This window comes from Lynx canadensis, chromosome C1 (genome assembly GCF_007474595.2).
Source record: "Lynx canadensis isolate LIC74 chromosome C1, mLynCan4.pri.v2, whole genome shotgun sequence".
Taxonomy (NCBI): domain Eukaryota; kingdom Metazoa; phylum Chordata; class Mammalia; order Carnivora; family Felidae; genus Lynx; species Lynx canadensis.
In genome coordinates, this window is record NC_044310.1 from 30,909,084 (window position 1) to 30,936,197 (window position 27,114).

General features: G+C 52.4%; 1 protein-coding gene across 1 annotated transcript; it reads right to left on the reverse strand.

The window, feature by feature from the left end:
- Window positions 1-730: 730 nt before the first annotated feature.
- Window positions 731-16,067, reverse strand: COL9A2 (collagen type IX alpha 2 chain). The gene is made up of 32 exons (XM_030327569.2): window positions 15,996-16,067; window positions 14,722-14,796; window positions 13,450-13,485; window positions 13,301-13,363; window positions 12,220-12,273; window positions 12,072-12,107; window positions 11,946-11,969; window positions 11,571-11,624; window positions 11,167-11,220; window positions 11,013-11,060; window positions 10,771-10,827; window positions 10,635-10,688; window positions 10,278-10,331; window positions 9,878-9,931; window positions 9,727-9,780; window positions 9,554-9,607; window positions 7,910-7,963; window positions 7,442-7,495; window positions 7,155-7,208; window positions 6,144-6,188; window positions 5,732-5,785; window positions 5,072-5,125; window positions 4,749-4,802; window positions 4,588-4,659; window positions 4,294-4,329; window positions 4,147-4,191; window positions 4,013-4,045; window positions 3,651-3,797; window positions 3,363-3,417; window positions 2,851-3,039; window positions 1,970-2,047; window positions 731-1,517 (listed from the first exon to the last, which is right to left on the reverse strand). The coding sequence occupies exons 1-32, from the start codon at window positions 16,065-16,067 to the stop codon at window positions 1,318-1,320; spliced, it is 2,067 nt and encodes a 688-aa protein (XP_030183429.1). The 3' UTR covers window positions 731-1,317.
- Between the last annotated feature and the right edge of the window lie 11,047 nt (window positions 16,068-27,114).

Below are 27,114 nucleotides of genomic sequence, written 5' to 3' on the forward strand. Positions count from 1 at the left end.
AGGAGTTCTCTGCCCTGCTCTTCGGAGGAAAAGGGTGCCCCAGCTTGTGTGGGGACCTAGTGCCAAGTTTAGGGTGAGGTGTAGGAGGGTCCAGGCTTCAGCAAATGCTTGGACTTCAGGCTGGAGTCCTGTGCCTTCAGGAGGGGCTGAGGCCAGTAGAATGCTTCATTTGGGGGAACAAATACCCAAATCAATAATGGAGCACTGGGATCGGTCACTCCCTGAAAATCAAAGGCTCCCATCCTTGCACGGGTCCGAGGTACCCGCCATGCCCTTTCCTGCTTCTTGGGTGGCCTTGCTGGCCTACAAAGCTGTGAGGCTGGGAGTGCCCAGGGGTACTCAGATCAGATCAGATCTGAGCCAGTCTTCCCTAGACGTCCCGAGTGAAAGTGGCATGAGTGAATGTCACTTCTGCTCTAGTGATCCAGGTCCCACAGACCTGGGAACCCCTGAAGGCAAGAACCAAGTCTTTCAATCTTTCATTACCAGTTCCTGTCCCAGGCCAGCTCACCGTGGGTAGCAGGTCTCACAGAGAACCTTCTGTGCTCTGGGCCTTGGCAAGACACTGGATGTCCCCAGCTGGGACATGGCTGAAGGGATCTGCCCAGTTACACAGCAGGCCACCATCCGGTTCTTCCCACAGATGTTCCTCAAATGTGCCTCCCCTTCAGGAGCCCCTGCCCACCCTGCCCTGACAGTGGCAGCAGGGAAACTCCCATCCTAGTTCGTATCCAAGTCGGGGGCTTTTATTTACAGAAAGGCCTGGATGGATCTCGGGGAAGGGGTGAGGATGGGAGGGGATAATGCCAGGAAGAGAGGGGAGATGGGTGTTTAAATACTCAGATGGGAGGGAGGCAGGGAGGAAATAGTGGGGCTGGCTTAAGGATGGCCACCTCTGGGGAGTCACCCACCAGCCATCACCCAGCAAGTACAGGGGAGGAAGATGGGATCAGGGACGGGCAGAGACCTCAGTCCACCTGCCCCAAAGAAGATGGCCCCTGGAAGATGGCACAGATTAAGGAGACATTTGTTTTGGTAACTTCTGAGTCGTGCTCCAGGAAGGAAAGCCACCCATCTGCTTTGGAGCTGGGACTTTCGGGTGACGCTCGCCCTGTCGGTCTCACCTTTTCATTCCAATGCCCTCCCTTTCCTTCCCCCATATTTTAGAATTTCCTTTTTCTCAGGACTCCTGGGTCCCAGATGGAAGGTCCTGGGAAAACTGGCTTCCTGGGCTGAGGGATGGGGTATGTGTCCATCCAGAGGGAACCCAGTCCTTTCCCCCCAGGGTGCCCACCGGGCTCTGTCCCAGCCTCATGCTCATGGCCCTTTGATGGATCCAGGTTCTGTGAGGCGTGCAGAGGCATAGGCCGAGGCTCCAAGGCAGGCCGCAGGCTCACAGAAGCCTGGCAGCCCCATGGGGCCTGGCAGGCCTGGTCGGCCTGCTTCTCCCGGGGCCCCTGGGGATCCCCGAGCTCCATCTTTGCCGTTGATTGCTTGGCCGGGCCGGCCAGGGAGTCCTGTGAAAGGGAGAAGACCGGGACATCAGGGCCACCTCCTGTCTCGGCTGGCTGTAGGATTCTCAGTCCCGTTTTTCAGGGAAGTGGTGGGGGTGGGATGAGGTCAAGGATGAGGCCAGGTAAAAGGGACTGCCCCAGACGGGTTCTGAGAGAGTCGCATTATCCATTACTCCCACCTCCCAATTAGTGAATCTTGGGAGCAAATGCCTTTTCATTTTCCTACATGAAGCAGATTTTGGTACAAGCCAGGATGTCCTCAGAATCTCAGCTGTCTGGTTCCCAGCCAGACCCCACCCAGCAGCTCCCGGGTGCTCCAAAGGGATGCAAAAGCTGGATGTATGAGAATGAGCTGGCTGAGCAAGAGGCCGCCAGGGCAGAGACCCAAGTGTCTGCAGGTCCTGAATCCCAGAGCTGAGGGACAGAACTGCCGCTTGGCAGGGCCAAGGTCTTACCTGGGATCCCCGGGGGCCCAGGCATCCCGGGATGCCCACGTCCCATCTCTCCCCGGTCACCCTTCTCGCCGCGTTTTCCTGCGGAGAAAGAAAGAAGCCTTCACTTTTCACAATTGGAGGATGTTTTTTCTACTTTGGTTGCTATTTCATTTCTATTTCACACACAGCAATTATTCCTGTTTTATGCTAGTTTATAATAGGGGAAAGTTGGAAATGTCTGCAGAACTGGTTAAGTAAGGGAAGGTCCAGACAGGATGGAAGGCTACAGCAAATCAAGTTCATTACAGGAAAGCATCTAATAATAATAATGATAGCTAATATTTACTATGTGCCAACTCTACGTAAATTACCTCCACATGTAATCCTCAGGACAATGCTATGAGGTGGTTGTTATTAACATCCCCCATTTTACAGATGATAAATCTAAGGCCCAGGGAGATTATCAGGTAACTTGTCCAAGGTCTATAAGGAGAAAGTGGCAGAGTCTGGACAGACACCTGTCTTGTGACTCTCAAGCTTCCATGCTTTACTACTTTGCTAACTTACCTCCCCGCTTCTAGAGACATGGAAGGATGTCTATGGAGTACCACTAAGCAAATTTATAACAACACCCCCTCCCCCCAAATACCCAAGTTATAAAATAGTACATTCATCTCCATCAATTTTCTACTGAGAAAGCAAGCCCAGGAGTCACATATGACTTCTGGAAAACTTTGCTGAGGGAGTGGGGGAAAGTGTACCTCATCCGGAGAGGGGGAATGATGAAAGAGAAAACAGGAGGCTGAGCCATCAGACCACACAACCCATAACCCAATTGGGGTCTGGCCTTGGCCAAGTCCATACCTGCCCAGTCCCCATCCCCACCATAGAACAGCACTCACCCTTGGGCCCTGTATTGCCAATCTGACCCACGGCTCCCACGATGCCAGGAACACCCCGAGGGCCAGGGTGCCCGTGGGGTCCCTGCTTGCCTGGGTACCCAGGAGGCCCAGGGGGTCCTGGGGGACCCATCATCCCGACCGCACCCAGGGCCTCCCTCTTGGCACTCACAGCGACCTCTGCCAGTTGCTCTGGAAGGGAGGGAGGGAGAGGAGAGGTCTGTGAGATGGGGGTGGGCTCGGTGAAATGGGAAGGCAGAGCGTCCCCCACGAGCCGGGCCCCTAGGGGTGCAGAGGAGAAAGCCCGGTGTTTAATGTCCCATTCCCCCCGGTTTGCGGAAGTCACAGATCCAGCGTGGACAGATGTACATAGGTCCCCGGCCTCTTGGAAGCAGAGCTGGAATGAGCACCCAGGCCTGCAGACCCTCGGGCAGGGCCAAGTGGAGCAGCTCCTGAGGGGTGGCGCCGCGCCGGCTTGGACTGGGAGGAGGAGGGGGTGCTGCCCCCGCCCTCACCTTGCATCATCTTCATCATCACCGCCACGATGTGCTGGTCACTGGCATCTCGGCCCTGCGAGCAGAGAAGGCCTTCCAGGAAGAAGCCCCTGGCCGGCTCCCATTCTCCCACGGAAGTCTGTGCGGCATCGGACAGAAATCCCCCCCGCCGCACCCACCCCCAAGCCGTCCGAGGTGGGGCCTCAGGGAAGCCAGCTGGCTCCGGGGACTCCCAGCCTTTGAGGGGTCAGCCGCGCCCGCAAAGGGATTTCCTACCGGGAGACTCCCCGCTCCTGGGGGCCGACTCACCGCCACGCCCTGTCTCCCCGGCAGTCCCGGCACGCCTCGGTCTCCAGCTAGTCCTCGAGGGCCGGGGGGCCCGGGGTAGCCCTGCACCCCCGGGGCGCCCGCATCCCCGCTGGGGCCCGGGTAGCCGGGTTCTCCGCGGACTCCTTGCTGCCGGGGCGGGGGTGGGGGTGGTGCGGAGCGGCGGTGAGAGTTCGCACACGCCGGGGAGGGAGAGGGGGAGGGGAGGGGAGAGTGGGGGGTGGGAGGAGGAGGGGGTGGACAGGGAGGAGAAGGGGAGGGGAAGGTGCGGGAGGAGAGGGAGGAGGCCGGGACAGCAGCCGTCGCCGGGCAGCGGGGCGCGGCATCGCGGGGGCTGGACTCACCTGTCCCTTGGGCCCCGGCTCGCCAGACTCGCCCTGCAGGCACAGGGAAGCCGGGTCACGGGCGCTGAAGCCCCAGAGCCCGCCCCCCTCCCTCCCCCCCACCCGCCCCGGCCGCCCCCGCGCGGCCAGCTCACCTTCTCGCCTTTCTCTCCCGGGAGACCGGCCACCCCCCGGTCGCCCTGCAAATTGAGCACAGCGAGTCAGAGCGGCGACGGACCCCCACCCGCCGCCGCCGCCGCCGCCGCCCGGAACGCGGGGGGAGGGGAGACGCTGGTACTCACCACGCCGCCGCGGGGTCCGGTCTTCCCTGGGGAGCCCTGCAGCAAGCGGGCAGTCAGGACTTGGTGAGTTCCCCTCTCCCGGGACGTCTGGTTCCCCCCCCCCCCCCCCCCCCCGCAATCCCCGGTCCTGGCCACACCCCTCTGCAGCTCCTCCCTGTCCCCCAGGGCCGCCTGGGACCCGCAGGACATATTTTTCCGCGAAGATCTGGAGGGCTGAGGAAGGACCTAACTGAGCTCCAGCCCCCCCAGGTCCTGAAGCCTCTTGCCCAGGTGTTTTCCAGCCCCATTTGGTACCTTGTCTCCCTTGATGCCTGGCAAGCCTTGGGGCCCTGGAATTCCGGGAGGCCCCTGCTCCCCCTTGGGTCCCTGAGGAGAAAAGAACCCAGAGTAGTGTATCAAATGAGGTGTCCAGACATGCTCCCCACTGCCCATCACAGCTGGCCGCCTCCACTAACCTGCCGTCCTTGAGGGCCTGGCTGCCCCACCGGCCCCCTCTCACCCTGGTCACCCTGAAAGAGAGGATGACACACAGGCTGTCAGCAGGGGCACCCCCCTCCTCGGGCGCCCCCTCCAGACCCCAGACCCTGCTGGTCAGGATGCCCTCCATTCCTCCACACCAGCACTGAGGTCCTTTGCTCCACTTTACAGACCAGCAAACTGGGGCCCTGGGGCAGGACTAGGCAGGTGCTGGAGCCGTGGATAGGACCCAGATCCTGGGTCCAGTGGTGCCAGCTGCTGCAAAGGCCCCCAGGGAGGGACCACTGTGCCAGGCACTTACCTTCTGCCCTATGATGCCGCGGGGTCCGATTTCTCCTTGAGGTCCTGGCTCTCCCTGGGGGACAGAAACTGGGAGTGAGGCAATGGGCCTGGTGCATCCCTCCCTTCCACGGCTGGCTAACCCCTACCCTCCCTGGGTCTCAGCTAATTCACTTCATCATTTATCCCCTGTTCTTTGGGTCCCTGTCCTTTTCCTTCAATAGGACCCCACATAGTTGTAGTCAGTCATCATGTGATCATTTATTTAATAGCTGCCTTTTCCACTAAACTGTAAACTCCGAGTACGAGACTATCTCAGCATCTAACACAGTTGCAGGTATTTGGTGAATGTTTATGGAATGAATGAATGAATGAATGAATGAATGACTCTGCTGGATTCTTAGCCCCAGTCAACTTGGCCATCTGAGGATGTCATACCCATATAGAACAGAACCAATCCCGCCATCACCACACTGTACATAGAGAAACAAGGACCCAGAATGGAAAAGGGGTATCTCCCTGGGTCAGTGGGTCAGTGACATAGCCCAGACTGGCATTCAGGCCCCCCTAAACTAGGGCTTCACCCCACACTCTCACCCAGGCTGCATATGCTGAGTGCAGGGTCTTCAGACCTGGGAGGGGGACTAATGCAAGAGCCCTGTGTCAGGGAAGGGACACTTACCTCCTTCCCAGGAGGACCAGAGAATCCAGGGAGGCCCTGCTGGCCTGGCTCCCCCTGCAGGAAAACAGTTTTCAGGTCAGTCTGGGGGGTCTAGTCAAGCTCTTGATCTTGCAGAAGCCTGATGAACCCTAAACAGAATCTAGAACCAAATGAGTTGGGGAAAAGGTGTTCTTGGTCAGGTCTTTTGGAGTCCATTTATTTTCCTGTTTGTTTCTCCTCTGGTTGGGAGCCATGCCATCCTGTTTCCACAGAGGGCTGAGGGGAGCGGCATGAAGGAGGTGCTTAGGCACTATTGTTGAGCCGGGGGTGAGGCCTGGGCCTTAGGGTCTTTTAGCCATGCCCCTGGACCCTGCCCCCCAGGCTCCCTTGCTCAGATGAAGCCAATCCTGTCCCCAGCTTGAGGTCACCTTACCTTGTCTCCAGGACCTCCTTTTGTCCCAGGCTGGCCCGGCACACCCTGGAGAAAGAAGATGACATCAGTTTCTATCCTGGCACTGGGGAGCCCCAGGCACCTCCCATCCCCATTCCAGATCCCCTCCCTTCCTCAGCCCTGGCTTGTGGGAGCTGAACAACAGAAGGCCCAGCCATGGCATCACAGAGTTGACTGTACCCTGAGCCCTGGTGGGAGAGGACGGGGGTACAGAGGGGCCTATAGTCTATGGGGAGAAGAGAAGCACCCTGTGTTCTCAGGCACGTGTAAATGCCTACAGGAACACAATCTGCACACAGGCATGTTATCAGGCTTTGGCCTCAGCACCTCCAGCAGGGACGCAGGGGGCGTCCCATGGACTGGGCTTCCAGAAGGTGTGCGATGGAGGTGGCCCTGAATGGTGAGAAGGCACAGAGAGGTAGGGAAGGGCATTCCAAGTAGAAGCACCTGCAAAGGCCTGAAGGTGTAGGGGTAGAAGAGGCAAGGCAGGGTTCCCTGAGAAAGGAGAGGACACGGAGGGGCCATGGCTGGTGAGGATGGAAGGGTATGGTGGGGTCAGATTATGGTGGCCTTGAATGCTAAAGTGAGCTGTGAGGACAAGCCTTGTAGCTGCCCTGTTCACAACTTTCTCTGCCTCTCAGTGCACCCTGGGGACTCAGTAACCATGTCTTGAATGACTGGATGGAGTGACTTTCCTGGAGGCAGTGAGGGCCATGAAAAGTGCCTTAGTGGGAAATAACCAACATGGAGAATTAGAATGATCAAAGAGAAGGCTAGAGCAACTGTCCAAATGATGAGGCCTAAGCCAGGCCAGGGGCCACAGAGGTGGTGATGAGGTCTGGGCTGATTGGGAACAAGGACTAGAGCAAGATCCCTGGGTGTGTGGATTTCCACCTCATCAACCACTCATGCCACCGTGGGGAAGTGGGCAACACTGAGCAGGAGAAGCAATTTGCCCCTGGGGCCGCCCCTGGGACTTCACCCCATACTCACCGCTAGGCCCTGGTGGCCTTGGTTTCCTGGCCGCCCCGCCTGTCCTGCGCTGCCCTGGGAGAGACAGAGAGCCAGAGGCACAAGTGAAAGCTCCAGCTAGAGGGTCCATGGCTTCTGCCCCCGTGCAAGTAAGGAAACTGAGGCCCAGAGGCAAGCAGGGATGCATCAGTGGCACACTTGAGGATCCCAGGCTCCTACGCCTCCAGGATCAGTGTGATGAGACTCAGGGCCTGAGCTGGGAGGAACCCTGACCACTCCCCAACTCTACCGGCAATCCCCACTCATACCTTCATGCCAGGTGTGCCTGGGGTCCCATCCTTGCCGTCGATGCCTGGGGGGCCCTGCTCAGAAGGAAAGTAGGGAGATGCCTGGGGTCAGGCCACCCACCCATGTCCCTCTGTGACAGCTGCAGTCAGTGTGTAGGTAGGAAGTGGGTCTGGTTATCTCAGGAACCCCCACCAGCCAACTGAGTGGGGGGGGGGGCAGAAATGGGAAGAGGATTTGGGGGGATGGGCCACAGTCCTTCCTCAGTGGATGACAAGTGTCCCAGATTGCTGCAAGCTTCCCCAAACCTCTGCTACATCACCACCCCATTTACAGGTGAAAGAACTAAGGCACAGAAAGAGGGCCTCTCCCAAGGTCACAGAGCCAACCCGTCAGCAACAGAGCTCAATCCAGAATCTCAGGCTCCTCGTCCTCTGAAGCTTGGACAGAGTTGACCCCGCTCTCTGTCTGGGTAAGCCTGGGCCACTTACGGTTGCTCCCTTCGGGCCTGTTATTCCCTGGGGTCCTCGAACACCTTGGCTGCCCTGCAAAGTAGATAGAAATGAGGTCACCTTCGAGATGCTGAACCCCTGTCGGGCTGATCAAAAAGGGGAGCACTGAGAACAGGGACCTCCAGCTCTCAGGGTCCCTCTTGGCACAGGCCACATTGTGCAGGGGCTGGAGAAGAGGGGCCTGAGGCCCAGAGGGGAGGGAGTAGAGGTCAGCGCCAAGCTGATGGGACTGGGCTGGGCTGGGCTGGGCAAGTGCAGGGATAGGAACCAGCACTCACTGAGACCTCACCTGGGCTCTGAGCTCCACTTATATGAAGGAACACAACCAAATACAATGTGTGGACTTTGGGTCTTGATTTGAACAAGAACCCTGAAGAGACATTTTTGAGACAATTGGGAAACACTGAACATAGACTGATATTAAGGAATAACTGATATTTGCTGATATTAAGGAATAATTGATAATCTTGTTGGTATGAAAGTGAATGATATGTGTGAGAAAAAGCCCTTATTTTTAAGATATACAGACAAAAGTATTTAGGAGTGAAATGACATGATGTTGAGGCAAAGATTTGCTTGAAAATATCAACAACAGGGGCACATGGGTGGCTCAGTCAGTTGGGTGCCCGGTTCTTGGTTTTGGCTTAGGTCATGATTTCACAGTTCGTGGGATTGAGCCCCGTGTCAGGCTCTGCTCTGAGCATGAAGCCTGCTTGGGATTCTCTCTCTCCGTCTCTCTCTGCCCCTCCCCCACTAGAGCTATCTCTCTCTCCCTCTCTCTCTCTCTCAAAGTAAATAATATTTTTTTAAAAAAAGGAAGGATGTAAAATATCAGCAACAAAGTGGTGGATTGAATAGGGCAAAGTGTCAATTTGGGGAGACAGGTATATAGAAATTCAGTGTATAATTCTCTCTACTTTTACATGTGTTTAAAAACTTAACATAAAAAACTTTTAAGAAAGTTTAGTTACTGCTCAGTTTTTCTATAAACTCAGAACTGCTCAAAAGAAATAGTCTATTAATTTTTTTAAAAAGTTAAGAGAACTGGGATATAGACCAAATCCCATTAGCCCCATGGCTGATTTGCTGGAATTTCATTGTCTGGCCACAGCGAGCGTGGGACTGGATCCTATGCCTTCTCCCAAATTGAATGTGATCAGCACAGGCTGGGCTTGCAGGAGTGGGGGCTGGTGGGGTGCCTGGGCTCCCAGCACAGAGGCTCCTGCCCCGCACGGATCACTCACCTGCACAGACACACAGGGTAACGCACACACACATGCACACACTTGCAGACATACAAAGTACAGAAGCAGAGTAACTCACGCACACACCCCCATGCATTCGCACAGACACTCAGAGTAACACACACACACGCACCTGCAAAGACACACACAAAGCAACACATTCGTGCGCACCCATACGAACACAGAGTGACGCACGCACACACAACCATGCATCCGCATGGAAAGAGTAACACACACACACACACACTCGTATAGACACACAGAGTAATGCACACACACACACACACACACACACACACACACTTGCACACGAGCCGTGGGTGGCCCCCCCAGTACTCTCCAGGGACCCTGGCTGGACAAAGGGTGGCTGAGGACTCACCACATCGCCCTTCTCCCCGGCTCGGCCTGGCGGCCCCCGTGGACCTTCCTCACCCTGGCAAGAAGGACAAACAGGCATCCAGATCACATGGGCTCAGGGGGCTCCACTCCCTTTGCAGCCCCAGGAGCTCCAGCCTGGAGGAAGTATGTGTGCAGGAGCAAGAGGGCACTTACTGGTGACCCAGCAGCACCAATGGAGCCCACCATGCCTTTGTACCCACGAGGACCCTGGGGAGAGAAAAGAGTTACAGTCAGTTCTGGCTGGACCCCAGAGGCCGGGGGGCTGTTCATGACAGCTCTTGCAGGACACCCCCGACTTACTTACCGTCTCTCCTTTGGGTCCCTCCATGCCTGGGTAGCCCCTGATGCCCTGGGGACCCTGTCAAGACACAAGAATGACAGCAATGGCGATTTCAAGGCTCCTCTGAGGCGGGCAGCATAGTCCCTATCTCAGAGAGGGGACACTGAGGCTCAGAGATGGGGAGGGACTCACCAGGGTCACTCAAGGGGACAGAGGCAAAACCTGGGCCTCAGCTGAGTCTTCTGGCTGACAGCTTTGGTGCCTGTCCCCCAATTTCTGACAGTCAGCCTCCCTCTCTCCACCCAGAGACGTGCCAACTGGACACAGGTGTTTCTTTTACAGGTTAAAGGCCAGAGCAAGGGAATGGCACCACTAAGATCCCTTAGGATGAGGAGAGGGGGGTCCCGGGAGGAGCATTCCTTACCGGTGGTCCAGGGATGCCTTGCTCTCCAGAGGCACCCACGTCTCCCTTGGGACCCTGTGGGGCAGGAATGAGTGATCAGACAGGCAGGCAGATGGAGAGAAAAACATACAGACATCCAAAGATACCGTCCCTTTCCCAGAAAAAGCAGACAGGAAGGACCCTAGAACCCGTGGGAAAAGGGAGGCCCAGCAAAGAGAAGGTACTTGTCCAGAGACACGCTGACCTGGAATATAGGCCTCTTGCTTCTCAGCTCAGTACCCAGAGACCCACAGGGGAAGGAGAAGGGATGAAGAAGGGGCGGTCCCTGTAAGACCCTCTTCACACACACCTCTGTAGCCCTCTGTTCCTCATACTCACGGGCCTCCCCTGGCGGCCAGAATCTCCCAGAACCCCGCGTTTGCCAGGATGCCCCTGAAGGGAAGGAGGGAACTCAGTGTGAGGTCGCCTCCCAACCACCTGCTCTGCCCTCCAAGGACTTGGGCCAGTAGCTCACCTTCACTCCCTGCAGCCCTGGGGGGCCTTTCACACCCGCCGGACAGTTGGTTGGACACTGGAAAGAAAATCCCGCCAGGTTCTGTGGTCACCGTCCTGCCCTGTCTTGCCAACTCCCAGACCCTCCTCTCACCCCACTTGGCTGAACCTCCGTGGGGCAGCCCCTCGCCATCCCACTGACTCTACCTCCAAAGCCGACCCACCCCTTCCCCACGTTAGACCTGCCCCAGGGCCTCCTCTCACCAAGAAATCCGCACTGCCTTCCAGACCCTGGATGGTTCCTGGGCGGCCCTGAGAGGAGATATATGGAGATGAAGCCTGACCTGAACCTTTCCCACCTCAGGCTTGTGCCAAAGACCCTCATCCTTCCCCATGCGGGAAGTCTGGGGACACTTACCGGTTTGCCAGGTGGCCCCGGGGGCCCTGGTGGCCCCTCTGGTCCAGGATCCCCCTGGAAACAAGATGGGCCAAGATCACACTCCTGTCCGGCTCTTCCAGGGTCACTCTGCCCCCTCCTCCAGTCCCCGATACTGTCCTGTCCACCCTGTCCTCCAGGTCACCTTCTGAGATCTGAGATCTTGGGGAGATAAGAGGCCTAATTGCAGGGAGTGGCCCCAGCCCTTGGCTTTCCTGAACCACCTACAGCAAGGTGGGCTCAGCGGGAGAGGCTTCTGCCCCAGACCTGAAGGAGCTCCCTGCTGGCCAGAAGCAGGCCCAGGAGCTGCTGGAGAGACTCCAGCTTGCCAGCTTGGAGGTTAGAGGGCAGGAGGCAGAGTGAGCAGAGGGGTGGCTGGGGCTCACCTTGGGGCCTGTGATTCCAATCTCACCAGGGAGGCCAACAGGTCCAGGTGGTCCCTAGGAGGAAAGCTGTCACTGGCTAGGATGCCTTGGAGGTTTAGCCCACCCTGATACCAAGGTAGGGATAGGCACCTAGAAGCCCCTTCTCCACTTTTACTTTGGAACCAAGCCCAGAGAGACTGACAACTTAGGGCTTTAAGGGCCATAGAATCCCAGAGGCAGCAGGTAGGCCCAGAGTGAGCTGGCCCAGAGTTCTCCGGGAAGTCTGCCTGTTCTGGACACCATCACAGGATGCTGGCCCCTCCCCTTGATGGCCCGTCCTTCTGTATCCTCCTTCCCCAAGAGTCCCAGGGACCCTGTCCCATCAGAAGGACTTACAGGAGGTCCAGCAAAGCCAGGGCCCTGGAACAGAAGGAAAGGAAATTGGGTTCATGGCTCCTTCTGCAAGTCCCCCCCTCTACCCACAAAGGGTCCCTTGAAGCCCTTGCAGGTTATTATACTCACTGGCAGGCCAGGGGGACCTGGGAGGCCGGGCTGGCCCTGCAAGAGCAAGGGGAGAGGTTCAGAGGCTGGGGTCTCCTAGGTCTCTGCTCCTCTCTACCACAGCCCCGTCCTTGGATGGCCCAAGCTGAGTCCCCAGCAGGCCACTTACCTTGACTCCAGGGATCCCCATGGGGCCAGGCTCCCCCTTGGCTCCAGTCAGACCCTGGGGAAGAAACAGAAGGTAGATCAGTGAAGGGCAAACTTGTTCCCTGAACCACAGGAGAGGGCAGGGCCTGAAGTCTCTCCTGGGCAGGCCCCAGCTGCTTCCCACCCCACTCCATGAAGGTCAAGTGACTGCAACACTGCTTTCCCCTCCCCCAGTGCTCACAGCAACCCTGGGAGACAGGAAGGCAGAAGGATTACTCTTTTATGAAAGATGAGAAACCAAGGCCCCAAGATTTGTCTGCACAGGCCTCACACCTCCCAGCTGAGGAGCCTAGAAGACCTACATGTAGGTCTGGATTGGCCATTTTCTTGACGTCTGTCTGCCCTTGGCAACTTTTTCCAAGCCTTAGTGTTCACATCTCCAAAATGGGTTAATCATGTTTACCTCTCTGGATGGATGTGAGAACCAATATGCCAGTGGAAGGCAGTGTGCTTCTTAATCTTCGCAGGTTGTGGAAAATTTGGAGGGGTCCTGGTGGCTGTTCATAGCCATGATGACCCTCTTGAGCCAACAGGGCAAAGGCAACTCATGGGACCTCTTTCTCCTCCCATCTTTTAGTGACTGACCCAGGTGTATTCCTCAATCAGATGACTGTCTCAATGGTTCTAGCTGTGTCCAGGAGCCTGTGACCTTGGGGCTCCTGGGAATTCTGTGGTATCAACGAATAATGTTCCTCTCCTGCATTGCTCCTGGGGCTGCGAGGGGGTAGTAGGGAAGGGAATGGGGAAGGAAAGGACAGCTCCATGCACAGTGTTCAGTCTGCTACTTGGAGGCTGGAAATGTGAGACTAAATCCTGGCTGCTACAGATGAACAGAACCCCTGTTTGGACCCCCATGTGCCTGTGATTCATGCTCCTGGGGTGGCTGTGGGGTCACAAGTCATATGGAGGTGAAAGGAACTCATAGCTATAGTCTCCACCTTGCTGCCCTGCTCTGAACAGAAGGGAGAGAAGATGCCAGAATTGGACTCTGGAAGTCAGTGAGTGGAGCCCCAACTGGCTTTACCAGACACTCAGGTACTCACATCAATCCCAGGCTTCCCGTCTGGCCCATCTGGCCCCGCTTTGCCAGGTTCTCCCTTAGGTCCCTTAACAACAGAGGTGGGGCAAATATTAGCCAGGGGAGGGCAAGAACTAGAAAGGTCAAAGGTCAAAGAGGAAAAAAAGCACTCACCGGAGGCCCAGCTTTCCCAGGGGGCCCCTTGTCACCCTGTAAGATAGGAGTTGGTTAGACAGCACCCTGTGGCTCATGCTACCCCAAATGGGCAGCCCTGGCTGGCTGGCCCCACATCCCCTCTCCTCACTTTCTTCTCTTCTGTCCTGCATCCCCTCAGCCTTGCTTTTTTTTTTTTCTTTTTGAAAATAGCTCCCTTTCCCTCAAAAAAAAAAAAAAATCATAGATGGATTGAGACCAACCCCAGCCAGGTTGGAGAGGTGCTGTTAACGTGCAAGCGGGTTATAGACACATAGATGTTGGTAAGGTGCCAGTTAGAAGACCCGCAGATAAGGTTGTGGGCTCCAAGTTACCTCAGAGAGTGGGTGTCTCTTGGATTTGGGCAAGTGTGGGAGAAACTGGGACTTTCAGAAAAACATGAAAGGGAGGTGAACTGGGTGGGGAGCAGCTCTTTTCTGGATTGGGGTCAGGAAAAGAAGAGACTGGGGCAAGAGCAAGGACCAAGACAGCCTATGAAGAGGGTCGATTCAATCTGTTCCTAAGGCAGAAAGGATCTCCTTCCCCGGTGACAAAGGATCCATGGTGGAGGACAGCCAGGGCCTGTGGAGTTATATGCAGGCCGAGAGGACTTCAGGCAGTTCAGGGCCTGCAGCCGCCAGAGAGTCTGGCAGGGACCCAGCGCCCAGTGTTTGGAGGGTGGGGGCGCCAGGTTGAATAGAAGTCTGTCCAGATGGGTAAACATGGAGCTGACCTCCTGGGGGAGCCTCCTGAATGAGGCATTTAACCCTCACCATGCTAGGGAGAGCAGGGAACAAACCCTGCTGATTCTAAATCGGGAGGAAAATGCAAAGGAAGAGACAGGAGTCTGGTTCAGCTGGTCAGCGGTCTGACCAAGGCTCCCAAGCCACCCTGAAGAAGAATGCAGACGTGCCAGGGGGCAGGGCAAGGCGTCTCCCACCCCCCCCCCCCAAAAAAAAAGGGAGAGTAGGGGTGGGGGATAAGGAATCGCTTTGAGCTGCGGCCGGCAGACGGAACAGCAGCTCCTTGTCCGCCGGCGGCTATAACGGGCTTTGCATCTCAGCGCTAGTTTTGAGGTTTCCCAGAACAAACGGGCTCCTTGTGGCGCAGGCCGGCGCCGCTTACTGACAACAGGGGGCGCTGCATCTCCAGGCACCCACCCCACCGCCGCCGCCGCTCACAAAGTTCGCCTTTGTCCGCGGCCTCCCCCCCACTCCGCACCCCCCCCACCCGCCGCCCAGGTTGGAGACTTACGTCGATGCCGTCAGATCCAGGCACTCCCGGCGGCCCTGGGGGGCCCGGGGGCCCAGGTTCTCCGGGCGGACCTCTCTGAAAACACACAGAGGCGTGCAGCCCTCAGACTGTGCAGGGAGCCGGGCGTCCCAGCGGCGAGCCTCCCCGGGAAACGCAAGCGCCCTTGCGTTTATTGAGAACCTAGTGTGCACCGCACTGTGTACCACTACATGTACCGTCTTTTGGAACGCTCAGAACTGTCAGGCGGATACTATTACGAGCCCCAGTTTGCAGTTGAGGAAGCAGGCTCAGAAGGATTATGAATGATCACAGAGAGTAAGTGGTGGAGCTGGGGCCGCCGGTCTCCTTCCACCGGACCGCGCTGCCCTTGGGCTGTCGCGGTGGGGAAGAGATGGAGATGCCGACGGCGCAAGTGAATCACAGATGGTAGGCGAGGCGGTGCCCAGCAGACTGCTGGCTCCAGTGAACGGTTGCTCGTATTATTCTTTTTAGATGAACAACAGGTATACATGGTGAGTAGGTACCCCTCCCTCTCGCTCGAAAGGAAAGTGGGGGAGGCGCAAGGAGAGGGGGCGTAGGGAAGGGAGGCCCGTTCTCCCTTCCCCTCAGAGCAACCCTCTCCCAGCGCCGTTCCTCCCTCGGGTTGCCCTCGTTTGGGGGCCAGCCCCGACCCAGGCAGGGGTCGCGCGCCTGCCTGGTGCCCGCGCCCTCCCCTGGCCGAGAAGTGCCAGGCTGGTGCCCGGGCCCGGCCCCATCGCGCGCCTGTCCCGTTAGGCCCCCAGCACCCCCACCCCCGGCGGCCCTCCGCGGCGCGACGGGGGCGCGGGAGTGGGAGCCGGGCCGAGGGGCAGCGGCCGGCCCGAGCGGCGTCTGGCTGGAGCCGGGGCCCCCGGGGAGGAGGCGGGGCGGAGGCTCCGGAGCCCTGTGAATGGGCACCATTGTCTCCCCCGCCACCTGGGCTCTCGGGGCTGCCAGGACCGGGCGCCAGCTCCTGGCCACGCTGCCGGTCCCAGGCTGGGCCGAGCGTCCCCCGGCAGGGTCCCTCTGGCTCCCCGGCTCGTCCGCCTCCCTTCGCCGCGCCTGGACGCGCCCCCGAGCGCACCCACCGAGGGGACGCGCGCCACGGGGCCGTACGAACCCGAGGGGGGCGTCAGGGGGGTGCGCCAGGGTAGCGGGCAGACAGGCCGAGCCCTTCACTAGCCTCCTGGGTCCCGCACCCCGGACCCCCCCACTCCGCACCCTGGCCCCGGCGTGGCGGCGGCCGCGGGACTTACGATCTGCGCCAGGGCGAGCACGAGCACCTGGAGGAGCACCAGGAGGCTGCGGGGGGCGGCCGCGGCGGCCATGGCGGGCGGCGGGGTCGCGGAGGACGGGTGCCCGGGTCCACGCTCGCACCGGCCCGCAGAGGCTCCGGGCACGGCGGCGCTGGCTGCTCTCGGCCGGGCCGGGCCGGGCCGCCTGGATATGCGGCGGGGCGGGGCGGGGACCCGCGGGGTCTGTCACCTGAGAGGGCCGGGGGAGGGAGGCCGGCGCCCTGTGCCCAGCTCCGCCCCGCTCCGTCCGGCAGCCAGTGCCCACCCTCTGCCCTCCGAGGAGCGGCCGGGGTGCAGGACTGAGACCGTCGTCCCATTTCTCCCGGAGGCCGTCGGAGGTCCCCCTCCAGCCTGACCTTCAAGGCCCGGCACCTTCCCCCGGACCCGCAGCCCGCGCCCCATCGCTGGCCGGGTGGTCAGCCACTTCTGCCTGCGAGCCCTGGCCTGGGTCCTTCCTCTCTCCTCCAGGGCCCGGGCCCAGAGCGAGTTTTTAGGTTCTGCAGACCCTGTCTGTAACATAGGCACCACTTTGTTCAACTTCACACACAGTCAGGCCTCTTCTCTATGAGAACCTACCAAAGCCCTTCCTGGATCAGCCATCCCGTGAATACCCCTGTCCACCTTTTCCTTCTTGCTTCCCTCCCCCCCCCCCAACTCTATAATGGAGTTGACTGTGCATCACCTCCAAACTCCTTCATTTCCCTCTCATCTCCCTGCTTCCGCCCCAGCAGGGAGATACGTCTCTTGGAGGTCACCAGTGGGGCCCAGCCCCTCTTTAGTAACCCTCTCTCCGCTCCCCCCACCCCCCACCGCCCAGGAGGCTGTTGGCTCCTGGAGCTGCCCTTGGCCATTCTCTCCTTGAAGCTTCCACCGTCCAGCCCTCCTCCTTCTATTGCCTTCTTCTATTGCCTTTTCTTCACTGCAGCTTTATCTTTAAGCACCACAGTCTCTAGCTCTGGGCCTTCTTTCTCATTCGGGGTGATCTCCTCCACCTTCATGGAAACAGCCACCACCTTATTTACTAGTTTCCAAAGCCTACCTACCCAGCATCACCTCTCTTCCAGTCTTAGCTTCCTTTCCATTCACTTAAGTAATATTGGTAGGGTGATTTGGAATCAGACTGTCACTAGCCATGACCACAGACACCTGACACTATATGATGTCTCAGTTGCCTCATCTGTAAAAGGGGATGATGATAGTCCCTGTCTTACAGGGTTTTTGTGAAGATTGGATGAGATGATGTATATGAAGCACTTAACCTAGCAGACACACATACTAGGTGCTTGATACATTTTCGCTTTTATTGTGATTTATGGAGGACACTTTCTTTACCATCCTGTACCCAGTATGAGGGAGAGGACCACGAGATCAGCTAAAATAGTCAACTCTCTGGAACTTAGGAAAGTCCAACCTCATGGGGCACGTGGGCAAAGGGCCCTGAGCTTTGAGACGTGTTCCTGGAGCTTAGTTTGGGAGAGAAGGCTTGAGAGAATTTAATTGATCTGCCTAACAGAGTGGGAAGGAATTTGGAGTTTAGAGGAGGTAAGAAGAGAGGAGGAGGAAGTGAGGGAAGGATAATGGCATTGCCCAGGGTAGGAGGGTAATATTTGTAACAGACATCTCAGAAATGGGATGGCCAAAGTTGTTGTTGTTTAATTAAAAAAAAAAATTTTTTTTTGAAGAGAAGACGAGTGAGGGAGCGGTGGGGTGGGGGCGGGGGGGGGGGGGACACAGGATGCAAGCCCCATGCAAGGCTCTTTGGAACTCACAAACCTCAAGATCATGACCTGAGCTGAAGTAGGACCCTCAAGTGACTGAGCCACCCAGTTGTCCCTGTTGTGGATATATTTTTTAAATTTTTTTAATGTTTATTTATTTTTGAGACAGAGACAGAGTGTGAACAAGGGAGGGGCAGAGAGAGAGGGAGACACAGAATCTGAAACAGGCTCCAGGCTCTGAGCCGTCAGTACGGAGCCAGACGCGGGGCTCGAACCCACAGACTGCGAGATCATGACCTGAGCCGAAGTCGGACACTTAACCGACTAAGCCACCCAGGTGCCCCTGTTGTTGATATTCTTAATATTTGTTTATTTATTTTTGAAAGAAAGCAAGAAGGGGAGGGGCAGAGAGAGAGAGAGAGAGAGAGAGAAGGAGAGAGAGAATCCCAGGAAGGCTCCACACTGTCATCGTAGATCCCACGAACTGTGAGATCATAACTTGAGATGAAATCAAGAGTCAGATGCTCAACCGATGAGCCACCATGGTTTTTTGCTATTTAAGTAATCTCTACACCCAACGTGAGGCTCGAACTCATGACCCTGAGATCGAGAGTCACATGTTCTTCTGACTGAGCCAGCCAGGCGCCCCCAAAGCTGTTGGTTTTTACGTTGCTCATTTCTTCATCTCTTTGTGAGCTAAATACACATGGGCCTCGTGTAAGTTTTCTTTTGTGGGTGGAAATTACAGAAAGGGGATGCGCTTCACATCTGGATAGCACATACTAGTGTATTAGCTGTCTTTTGCTGTATAGCAAGTCACCTAAAAATGTGATGGTTTAAAGCAACAATTTCTTGGATCAGGAATTCAGGAGTGGCTCTGTTGGTTGGCTCTGACTCCGGGTCTGTCATGAGGTTACAGTCAGATGTGCCTGGGCTCGGCTCGTCTAGAACGCTTCTTTACTCAATGCCTCTGGTGTCTGTACTAGGAAGCCTCCGAGAGCTGGGGCGGGAACAGCTGGAATTTCTCAGGAAGCTCTCTCCTTTATCTATTTGCGGGCTTTCCACAGGGTCTCTCCAGCACAGCAGCTTCAAGGTAGCCGAACTTCAAACATAGCAGCTCAAAGAGAGAGGGAAAACACCAGACCGAAGCAGAATTGCCTCTCAGGATCTAGCCTCAGAAGTCATACAGCATCAATGTCAGTGCAGTCTCTTGGTCCAGGCAATTTCAAAGGTTTTCCCATTTTCAGGGGAGGGAACAGAGACTCCACCTCCTGATGAACGAATGTCAATGTAACATTTTAAGAAGAGCATGGAGCGTATGTGTGTGGGGGGTGTGGAACCTATACGGGTGCGGCCATCTTTGGAAAATGCAACCTACCATAGTTGGGCTTATAACCTGAACCAATTCAGTGGAAACTGAAGCTCAAAGCAGGCGCTGAGCAAGAGAAATTGTTCCACAAGACATGGACTAGAGGTTCAGGCCAGTCACATACAAATCTTAAGGAGCAGGGAAACTCTGAATAAGTGGAGAGTTGTATATCCACATTCCTGGATAGGAAGACTCATTGTTGCAAAGATGTCAAATTAATTTAGGGGTACCTGGCTGGCTCAGTCAGTGGAGCACATGACTCTTGATCTTGGGGTTGTGAGTTCAAGCCCCATGTTGGGTGTAGAGATTTTTACATTTTTATTTTAAAAATAAAATCTTAGGGGCACCTGGGTGGCTCAGTCAGTTAAGTGTCCGACTTTGGCTCAGGTCATGATCTCACAGTTTGTGAGTTCGAGCCCCACATTGGGCTTTCTGCTGTCAGCACAGAGCCTGCTTCAGATCCTCCGACTACCTCTCTCTCTGCCTCGCCCCTACTGGTTCTCTCTCTCTCTCTTTCTCAAGATAAATAAATAAATAAACGTTAAAAAAAAATTTTTTTTAACGTTTATTTATTTTTGAGACAGAGAGAGACAGAGCATGAACAGGGGAGGGTCAGAGAGAGGGAGACACAGAATCTGAAACAGGCTCCAGGCTCTGAACTGTCAGCACAGAGCCCGACGCGGGGCTCGAGCTCACGGACCGCGAGATCATGACCTGAGCCGAAGTCGGATGCTTAACCAACTGAGCCACCCAGGCGCCCCAATAAATAAACTTTTAAAAAAAGTACTAACTTCTAAAAATAAAATAAAATAAATCTTAAAAATTGATTTATGAATTCCATGCAATCTCAGGCAAAATTGGAATGTAGGTTTCATGAAAGTTGACAAACTGATTCTAAAGATATTCCACTAGAGAAATTACATGAAAATAGCCAAGAAAATTTGAAAAAGCAAATGAGAAAGGTCTTTCCCCACCACAGATCAAAACATACTGTAAGGGAGTTGTTCAAATAGTGTTCTATTAGCCCAAGAATAGATTTTTTTGAAAAGAGAAAGACAAAAGACACACACACACACACACACACACACACACACACACACATTTATCACATCTGTTTAATTTATGGGAAAGGTCTTTATATTTAGTTTATGATAAAGGTTAAATTTAAAGTCATTGAGGAAAGAGTAGCCTAGTCAATACATATTGAGGCAACTGGATACATATTTAGAGAAAAATTCAAGTTAGATTTCTATATTAGTATACAAAAATATATTCCTGGACTAATTAATTGAGGACCTAAATATAATAATAACAACAAACTATTAAAACCTAAAGGAAAATGGAAAATGTTTCTTTAAAAAAATTAAAAAAAACCTTTTTTAACATTTATTTATTTTTGAGAGAGAGGGAAAGAGAGAGCATGAGTGGGGTAGGGGCAGAAAGAGAGAGACAGAGGATCAGAAGCAGGGTCCATGCTGTGAGTGCAAAGCCTGATTCGGGGCTCGAACTCACGACCGTGAGACCATGTCCTGAGCCAAAATCAAGAGTCAGGTGCTTAACGGACTGAGCCACCCAGGCGTCCCTACAAAAATTTTTTTTTAGTTTATTTTAAGAGAGAGAGAGCAAGCAAGCAAGGAAGGGGCAGAGAGAGAGGGAAGGAGAGAGAGAGAGAGAGCGAGAGAGAGAGAATCCCAAGCAGGCTCCTCACTGTCAGCACGGAGCCCGATGCGGGGCTTGAACCCACAAACTATGAGATCATGACCTGAGCTGAAACCAAGAGCCAGATGCTTAACAGACTGAGCCACCCAGGTGCCCCTGGAAAGTGTTTCTTTTAAAAATAATTTTGTGGTAAAAAATTTTTTTTAAATAAAAATAATTTTGTGGTGGGGAAAACTTTCCTGAGCAATACACAAAACCATGGAAAGATGCCTAAGTTTGACTTCATAACACTTTAACATGTCTTTACAATAAAAATGTATGGAGAAAGTTGAAAGGCAGAAAAATATTTATAATATATATTAACAGACAAAGAACTAATATGGATAACACACAAAGAGGTCTTACAGATCAATAAGGCAAGCTCTATCAAACATTTAATGGAATATCTCATTTGAATCTCCTACAAGCTTTTAAAGGATAGAAAAACAAAGAACACTGAAACTCATTTTATGGGGTTAATAATAACTTTGAGTTTCAAACCAGTGATGGGCAGTACGAGAAAGGAATATTAGCAGCCGATCTGTCTTATGAACACAGATGGAAAAATCCTGTTTAAAGTATTAGCAGATTGAATATAGTGAACTATTGAATGATACATCATGACCAAGTTGGTTTCATAGCAGGAAAATAAGGATTATTTAAAGTTAGAAAATCTTGAAGTGCCTGGGTGGCTCAGTCAGCTAAGCATCCAACTCTTGATTTCAGCTCGGGTCATGATCTCACAGTTTGTGAGTTTGAGTCCTGCATTGGGATGTGTGCTGACAGCTAGGAGCCTGGAGCCTGCTTCGGATTCTGTGTCTCCCTCTCTCTCTGCCTCTCCCCTGCTTGTGCTCTGTCTCTCTCTAAAAATAAATATATAAAAAAAAAGAAAATTAAAAAAAAAAGTGGAAACAGGGTGACTAATGTAGTAGATGCTGTCCACGAAGTCAGCATGGAGCCCACTTGGGGGTCTCTCTCTCCCTCTCTCTCTGCCCCTCCCCCCCTTGCTCACTCACACTCTCTCTCTCTCAAAATAAATAAACTTTTTTTTAAAAAAATGGAAAATCTATGGGACGCCTGGGTGGCTCAGTCGGTTAAGTGTCAGACTTCGGCTCAGGTCATGATCTCACAGTTGGTGGGTTCGAGCCCCGTGTCGGGCTCTGTGCTGACAGCTGGGAACCTGGAGCCTGCTTCAGATTCTGTGTCTCCCTCTCTCTCTGCTCCTCCTGGTCATGCTCTGTCTCACTCTGTCTCTCAAAAATAAATAAGTGTAATTAAAAAAAAAAGAAAAGAAAAGAAAAGAAAATCTCAGGGCACCTGGGTGGCTCAGTCGTTTGGGTATCCGACTTCGGCTCAGGTCGTGATCTCCTGGTCTGTGGGTTCGAGCCTGGCATTGGGCTGCATGCTGACAACTTGGAGCCACGAACCTGTTTCCGATTCTGTGTCTCCCTCTGTTTCTGCCCCTCCCCCCTCATGCTCTTTCTTGCTCAAAAAATTTTTTTAAATAGAAACTCTACTAATTTAATTTACCACATTATTAGATTAAAGAAGAAAAGTTTAAGATCATCTCAAAGATGAGGGGAAAAAAAAAGAAACTCTGTTTTTGTCTTCCCACCTACCATAGTAATTTACTCTGCATGAACAAACCTGAAAATAGGAGCCCAAGAATCCCAGGTCCTGGACCAGAGGGAGCATTGACACCCCAGCCCCCACATCAACCTCATCTCTCCCAAAGAGTGCCTTTTCATCTGAAGGAGCTCAAGATTTCTTTTCCTTTTTTCTTTTTTTTTTTTTTATTTTTTTTTTAATTTTTTTTATTTTTTTTATTTTTTTTATTTATTTTTTTAATTTTTATTTATTTTTTTTATTTTTTTATTTTTATTTATTTTTATTTTTTTTATTTTTTTTTACTTTTTTATTATTTTTTAATTTTTTTTATTTATTTTTATTTTTTTTTTATTTTTAAAAAATTTTTTTTTAATGTTTATTTATTTTTGAGACAGAGAGAGACAGAGCATGAATGGGGGAGGGGCAGAGAGAGAGGGAGACACAGAATCGGAAGCAGGCTCCAGGCTCTGAGCCATCAGCCCAGAGCCTGACGCGGGGCTCGAACTCACGGACCGTGAGATCGTGACCTGAGCTGAAGTCGGACGCTCAACCGACTGAGCCACTCAGGCGCCCCTCTTTTCCTTTTTTCAATAAAATATTGTTTTCATCATAGAGATATTTTATATTTGATCAGAGACTGAGTCTGATTCATCCTCTGTTATCAAGCGGCAGGTGTCCACAGATTTTTGGAGAAAGTGACTGATCACTGAATCACCCCCAAGTTGGATCCATGGACTGAAGTTTTCCTCAGGACCTTCCCTAACCATGCCCTTCTCTCTCAGGGGCAGGTTCTCAGGACTCAATTTGGAGTAAATGACTAAATTCTCTTACACCTGACCAAACCCACTTTGTTTCTTCAGGCATCTTCCGAAATACTTACCTCCTTGGTTCTCCGTTTCCCCTCCGCCAACCCCACATCAAGTCCTCAGCCAATCTCCCATCCCAACCTTTCCACTGTGTCTTCTGGAACGTTGGTCCGATGATTAGCAGATTATCTGACTGTTCTCAATTTCTCAGGGCACATTGTCCACCTCCAAGCCTGGACCTCCACATGATGCTCCCTGACAACCTGCTGTCCTGCAGCTGTCACAGATGGAGGCGTCACATCCCTCAGGGTCAGAATGTGGGATCAGCATCTACATTATTTCTTTGAGTGCTCCTCCAGAAATGTGCTTGTAGAAGACTCTACTCCCTCAGGTGCCAACTGGTTCTATCACCCCTCCTCTTTTCTCTGGGTCCTTTCCCTCACTCACTAATGATTTGGGCCCCTGGGTCACATCTTCCCCTCCTCTCAGGGTCCCGCCATCTGGGGCGCCTCACCATCTTCTTGGATGACCCTTTCAACATCCCAGATCCCATTGCCTTAACCACCTCATTTCTAGTGATCATCTCCTCAACTCCACTTCAGCCATATTCTCAAGGCCATACCTGGGGCGTTGGCTTCATTCAGAGTGCCTCAGCTCTGAAATATTAAAACCAATCAACCCTGGGATCCCTGAGCCACCGTGCAGGAAGTCTGACCATCCTGCTGGGGAGACTACACGGAGAGAGATGCCCAGCCGAGCCCAGCCTTCCAGCTGTCCACACCAAAGCACCAGGCATTTTGAACCTTCCAGACCTGCCTGATCACCTGCTAAATGCCACTGAGGGCCTGAGGAAACTCCACATGGAACAGAAGAATTGCCCAGCTAAGCCTCAATTACAGTTGTGAGTTTTTTAAAAAAGATTTTAAAATCTTTTTTTAATTTTGAAATAATCATAAATTCACAAGGAGCTTCAAAAATAGTATAGAAAAGTCCCATGTTCCCTGTATCCAATTTATCTCAATCATAGTGTCTTACGTAGCTATAGAACAATAACAAAACCAGGAAATTTGCAGTATAATTCAAGCACATTGTAATTTTCAGCAAACATGTACTGGATGGGTTTTGGTAGTAGTTTTGTTAGTTATATGTTATAAATATATAATTTCTAAGTGATTGTGAACGGTATTTTATTTTATTTTTAAAGTTTATTATTTATTTTGAGTGAGAGAGAGAGAGAGAGAGCACACATGCAAGTGGGGGTGGAGCAGAGAGAGAGAGAGAATCCCAAGGAGGCTCCCCACCATCAGTGGGGAGCCTGATGCAGGGCTTGAACCCACAAACTGCGGGACCATGACCTGAGATGAAGTCTGATGCCTAACCAACTGAGCCACCCAGGCACCCTCTTATTGTATTTTAAATTTCTCCTCCACGCGTTCACTGCTATCATATGTAAATACAATTGATCTTTGTATATTTATATCCCAATACCTTGTTGAACTCAATTCTAGCAGGTTTTGTTTGGGGGTAGATTTAAACATTTTTCCATGTGAACAGCCATCTGCAAATAGAGACAGTTTTATATTTTCTTTCCTATCCATATGGCTTTCATTCTCATTTCTCACCTTATTGCACTGGCCAGAACTTGCAATACTATGTTGAACAAGAGTGGTGGAGGTGATTGGGGCGCCTGGGTGGCTCAGTCGGTTAGGCATCCAACTTCGGCTCAGGTCATGATCTCACAGTTTGTGAGTTCGAGCCCCGTGTCGGGCTCTGTGCTGACAGCTCAGAGCCTGGAGCCTGTTTTGGATTCTGTGTCTCCCTTTCTCTCTGTCCCTCCCCTGCTTGTGCTCTGTCTCTCATAAATAAATAAAAATTAAAAAAAAAAAAAGAGTCGTGGAGGTAGACATATTTGCCTTGTTCCTGGTCTTAAGAGGTGTGATAGACAGTTTTGTGTCAACTTGGCCAGGCTATAGTCCTCTGTTATTGAAACACTAATCTAGCTGTTGCTGTGGAAAAAAAAAATTTTTTTTTAGATTTTATTTCTAAGTAGTCTCTACCTCTAATGTGGGGCTCGAACTTCCAGCCCTAAGATCAAGAGTCACATGCTCTACCGACTGAGCCAGCCAGGTGCCCCTGTGAGAATAATTTGTAGATATGATTCAAGTCCATTATTAGTTGGTTTTAAGTAAAGGAGATTATCCTAGGTAATCTGGATGGGCCTGCTTCAATCATTTGAAAGGCAGAACTGAGGGCTCCCTGAAGAGGAAGAAATTTGGCCTCTGTTGCAGAGAGAGAGAGAGAGAGAGAGAGAGAGAGAGCAGGGGAGGGGCAGAGAGAAAGCAGGACAAAGGATCCGAAGCAGGCTCTGCTCTGACAGCAGAGAGCCCAACGTGGGGCTCAAACCCACAAACCATAAGATCATGGCCTGAGCTGAAGTTGGATGGCTAACCAACTGAGCCCCCCAAGCACCCCTACATTGACTGATTTTTGAATATTGAACCACCCTTGCATCCTTGGAATAAATCCCACTTGGTCATGACATAGAATTTGTAAATATATTGGTGTATTTTATTTGCGAACATTTTGTTAAAGATTTTGCATCTGTAGTCATGAGGGAATTGGTCTATAGTTTTTTAATTTTTGTGTCGTCTTTAGTTTTGATATCAGAATAATTCTAGCCTCATAAAATGAATTGAAACGTATTCTCTCCTCTTCTATTTTCTGGAACAGATCATATAAAATTGGTGTTAACTCCTATTTAAAGATTTGATAGAATTCTCCAATGAAACCATCTGAGCCTGGAGGGGTGCCTGGCTGGCTCAGTTGGTGAGAGCATGCAACTCTTCATCTCAAGGTTATAAGCGGGAGCCCCACATTGGGTGTAGAGATTACTTAGAAATAAAATCTTTAAAAAAATTTTTTTTAATGTTTATTTTAGAGAGAGAGAGAGACAGAGTGTGAACAGGCAAGGGGAAGAGAGAGAGAGGGAGACACAGAATCCGAAGCAGGCTCCAGGCTCCGAGCTGTCAGCACAGAGTCCGTCGCAGGCCTTGAACTCACAAACCTCGTTTGTCAATATTATTGGTCTTTTCGAAGAACGAGCTCTTTATTTTATTGATTTTCTCTATTGTTTTCTGTTTCAATTTTATTTCTCTTGTTATCTTTGTTAATTACTTCATTCTTCTTGCTTTGGATTTTACTCTCCTTCTACATTCTATGGTGGGAGCTATCTGAGAGATTCTGAAACATATTTTTCACAGTTATTTTTAAGTCCCTGGCTGCGAATTCCAATATCTGGGTTGTCTATGGCTCTGTTTCTATTGACTTACTTTTCTATTTGAATATGGATCACATTTTCCTGTTTTTTTTGTTTGTTGTTTGTTATTGTTGTTGTTGTTTTGCATGTCTATTAGTTTTTATTGTATACGGGGCATGAATGATGTGTTATAAAGACTCTGAATTGTGTTATATTCCTTTGGAGAGTGTCAACTGTTTTTTCAGCCATTTGGATCTTCTGGTGGATGATCTTGAACTTGTGTATGCTTAGTTTTATTCATTGTTAGGGTAATTCTACTTCTGGCTTTGCTCCTAATCCTAGGGTATACCTCTTAGTTACATGATATAAGAATTTCTCCTAAGGTGAGACCCTTCTGGGACTTTAATAGAATGTCCCGGGTGTTAACCAAGCACTTCTAACTTGGCATAATTTAAGCTCCACACTGTCTTCTTGCAGTGGGCAGCAGCTGAAATCTTTGCTCAATTTCATCCTTCCAGCCACTAATTTTCACATGGGTTATTTGGAGTCTTGTTTGTGCACGTGCAGTTAGGAGGTTAGCCACGAATTTGAAGGGAGTTGACATACAGATTTTTGGCCATCCCTC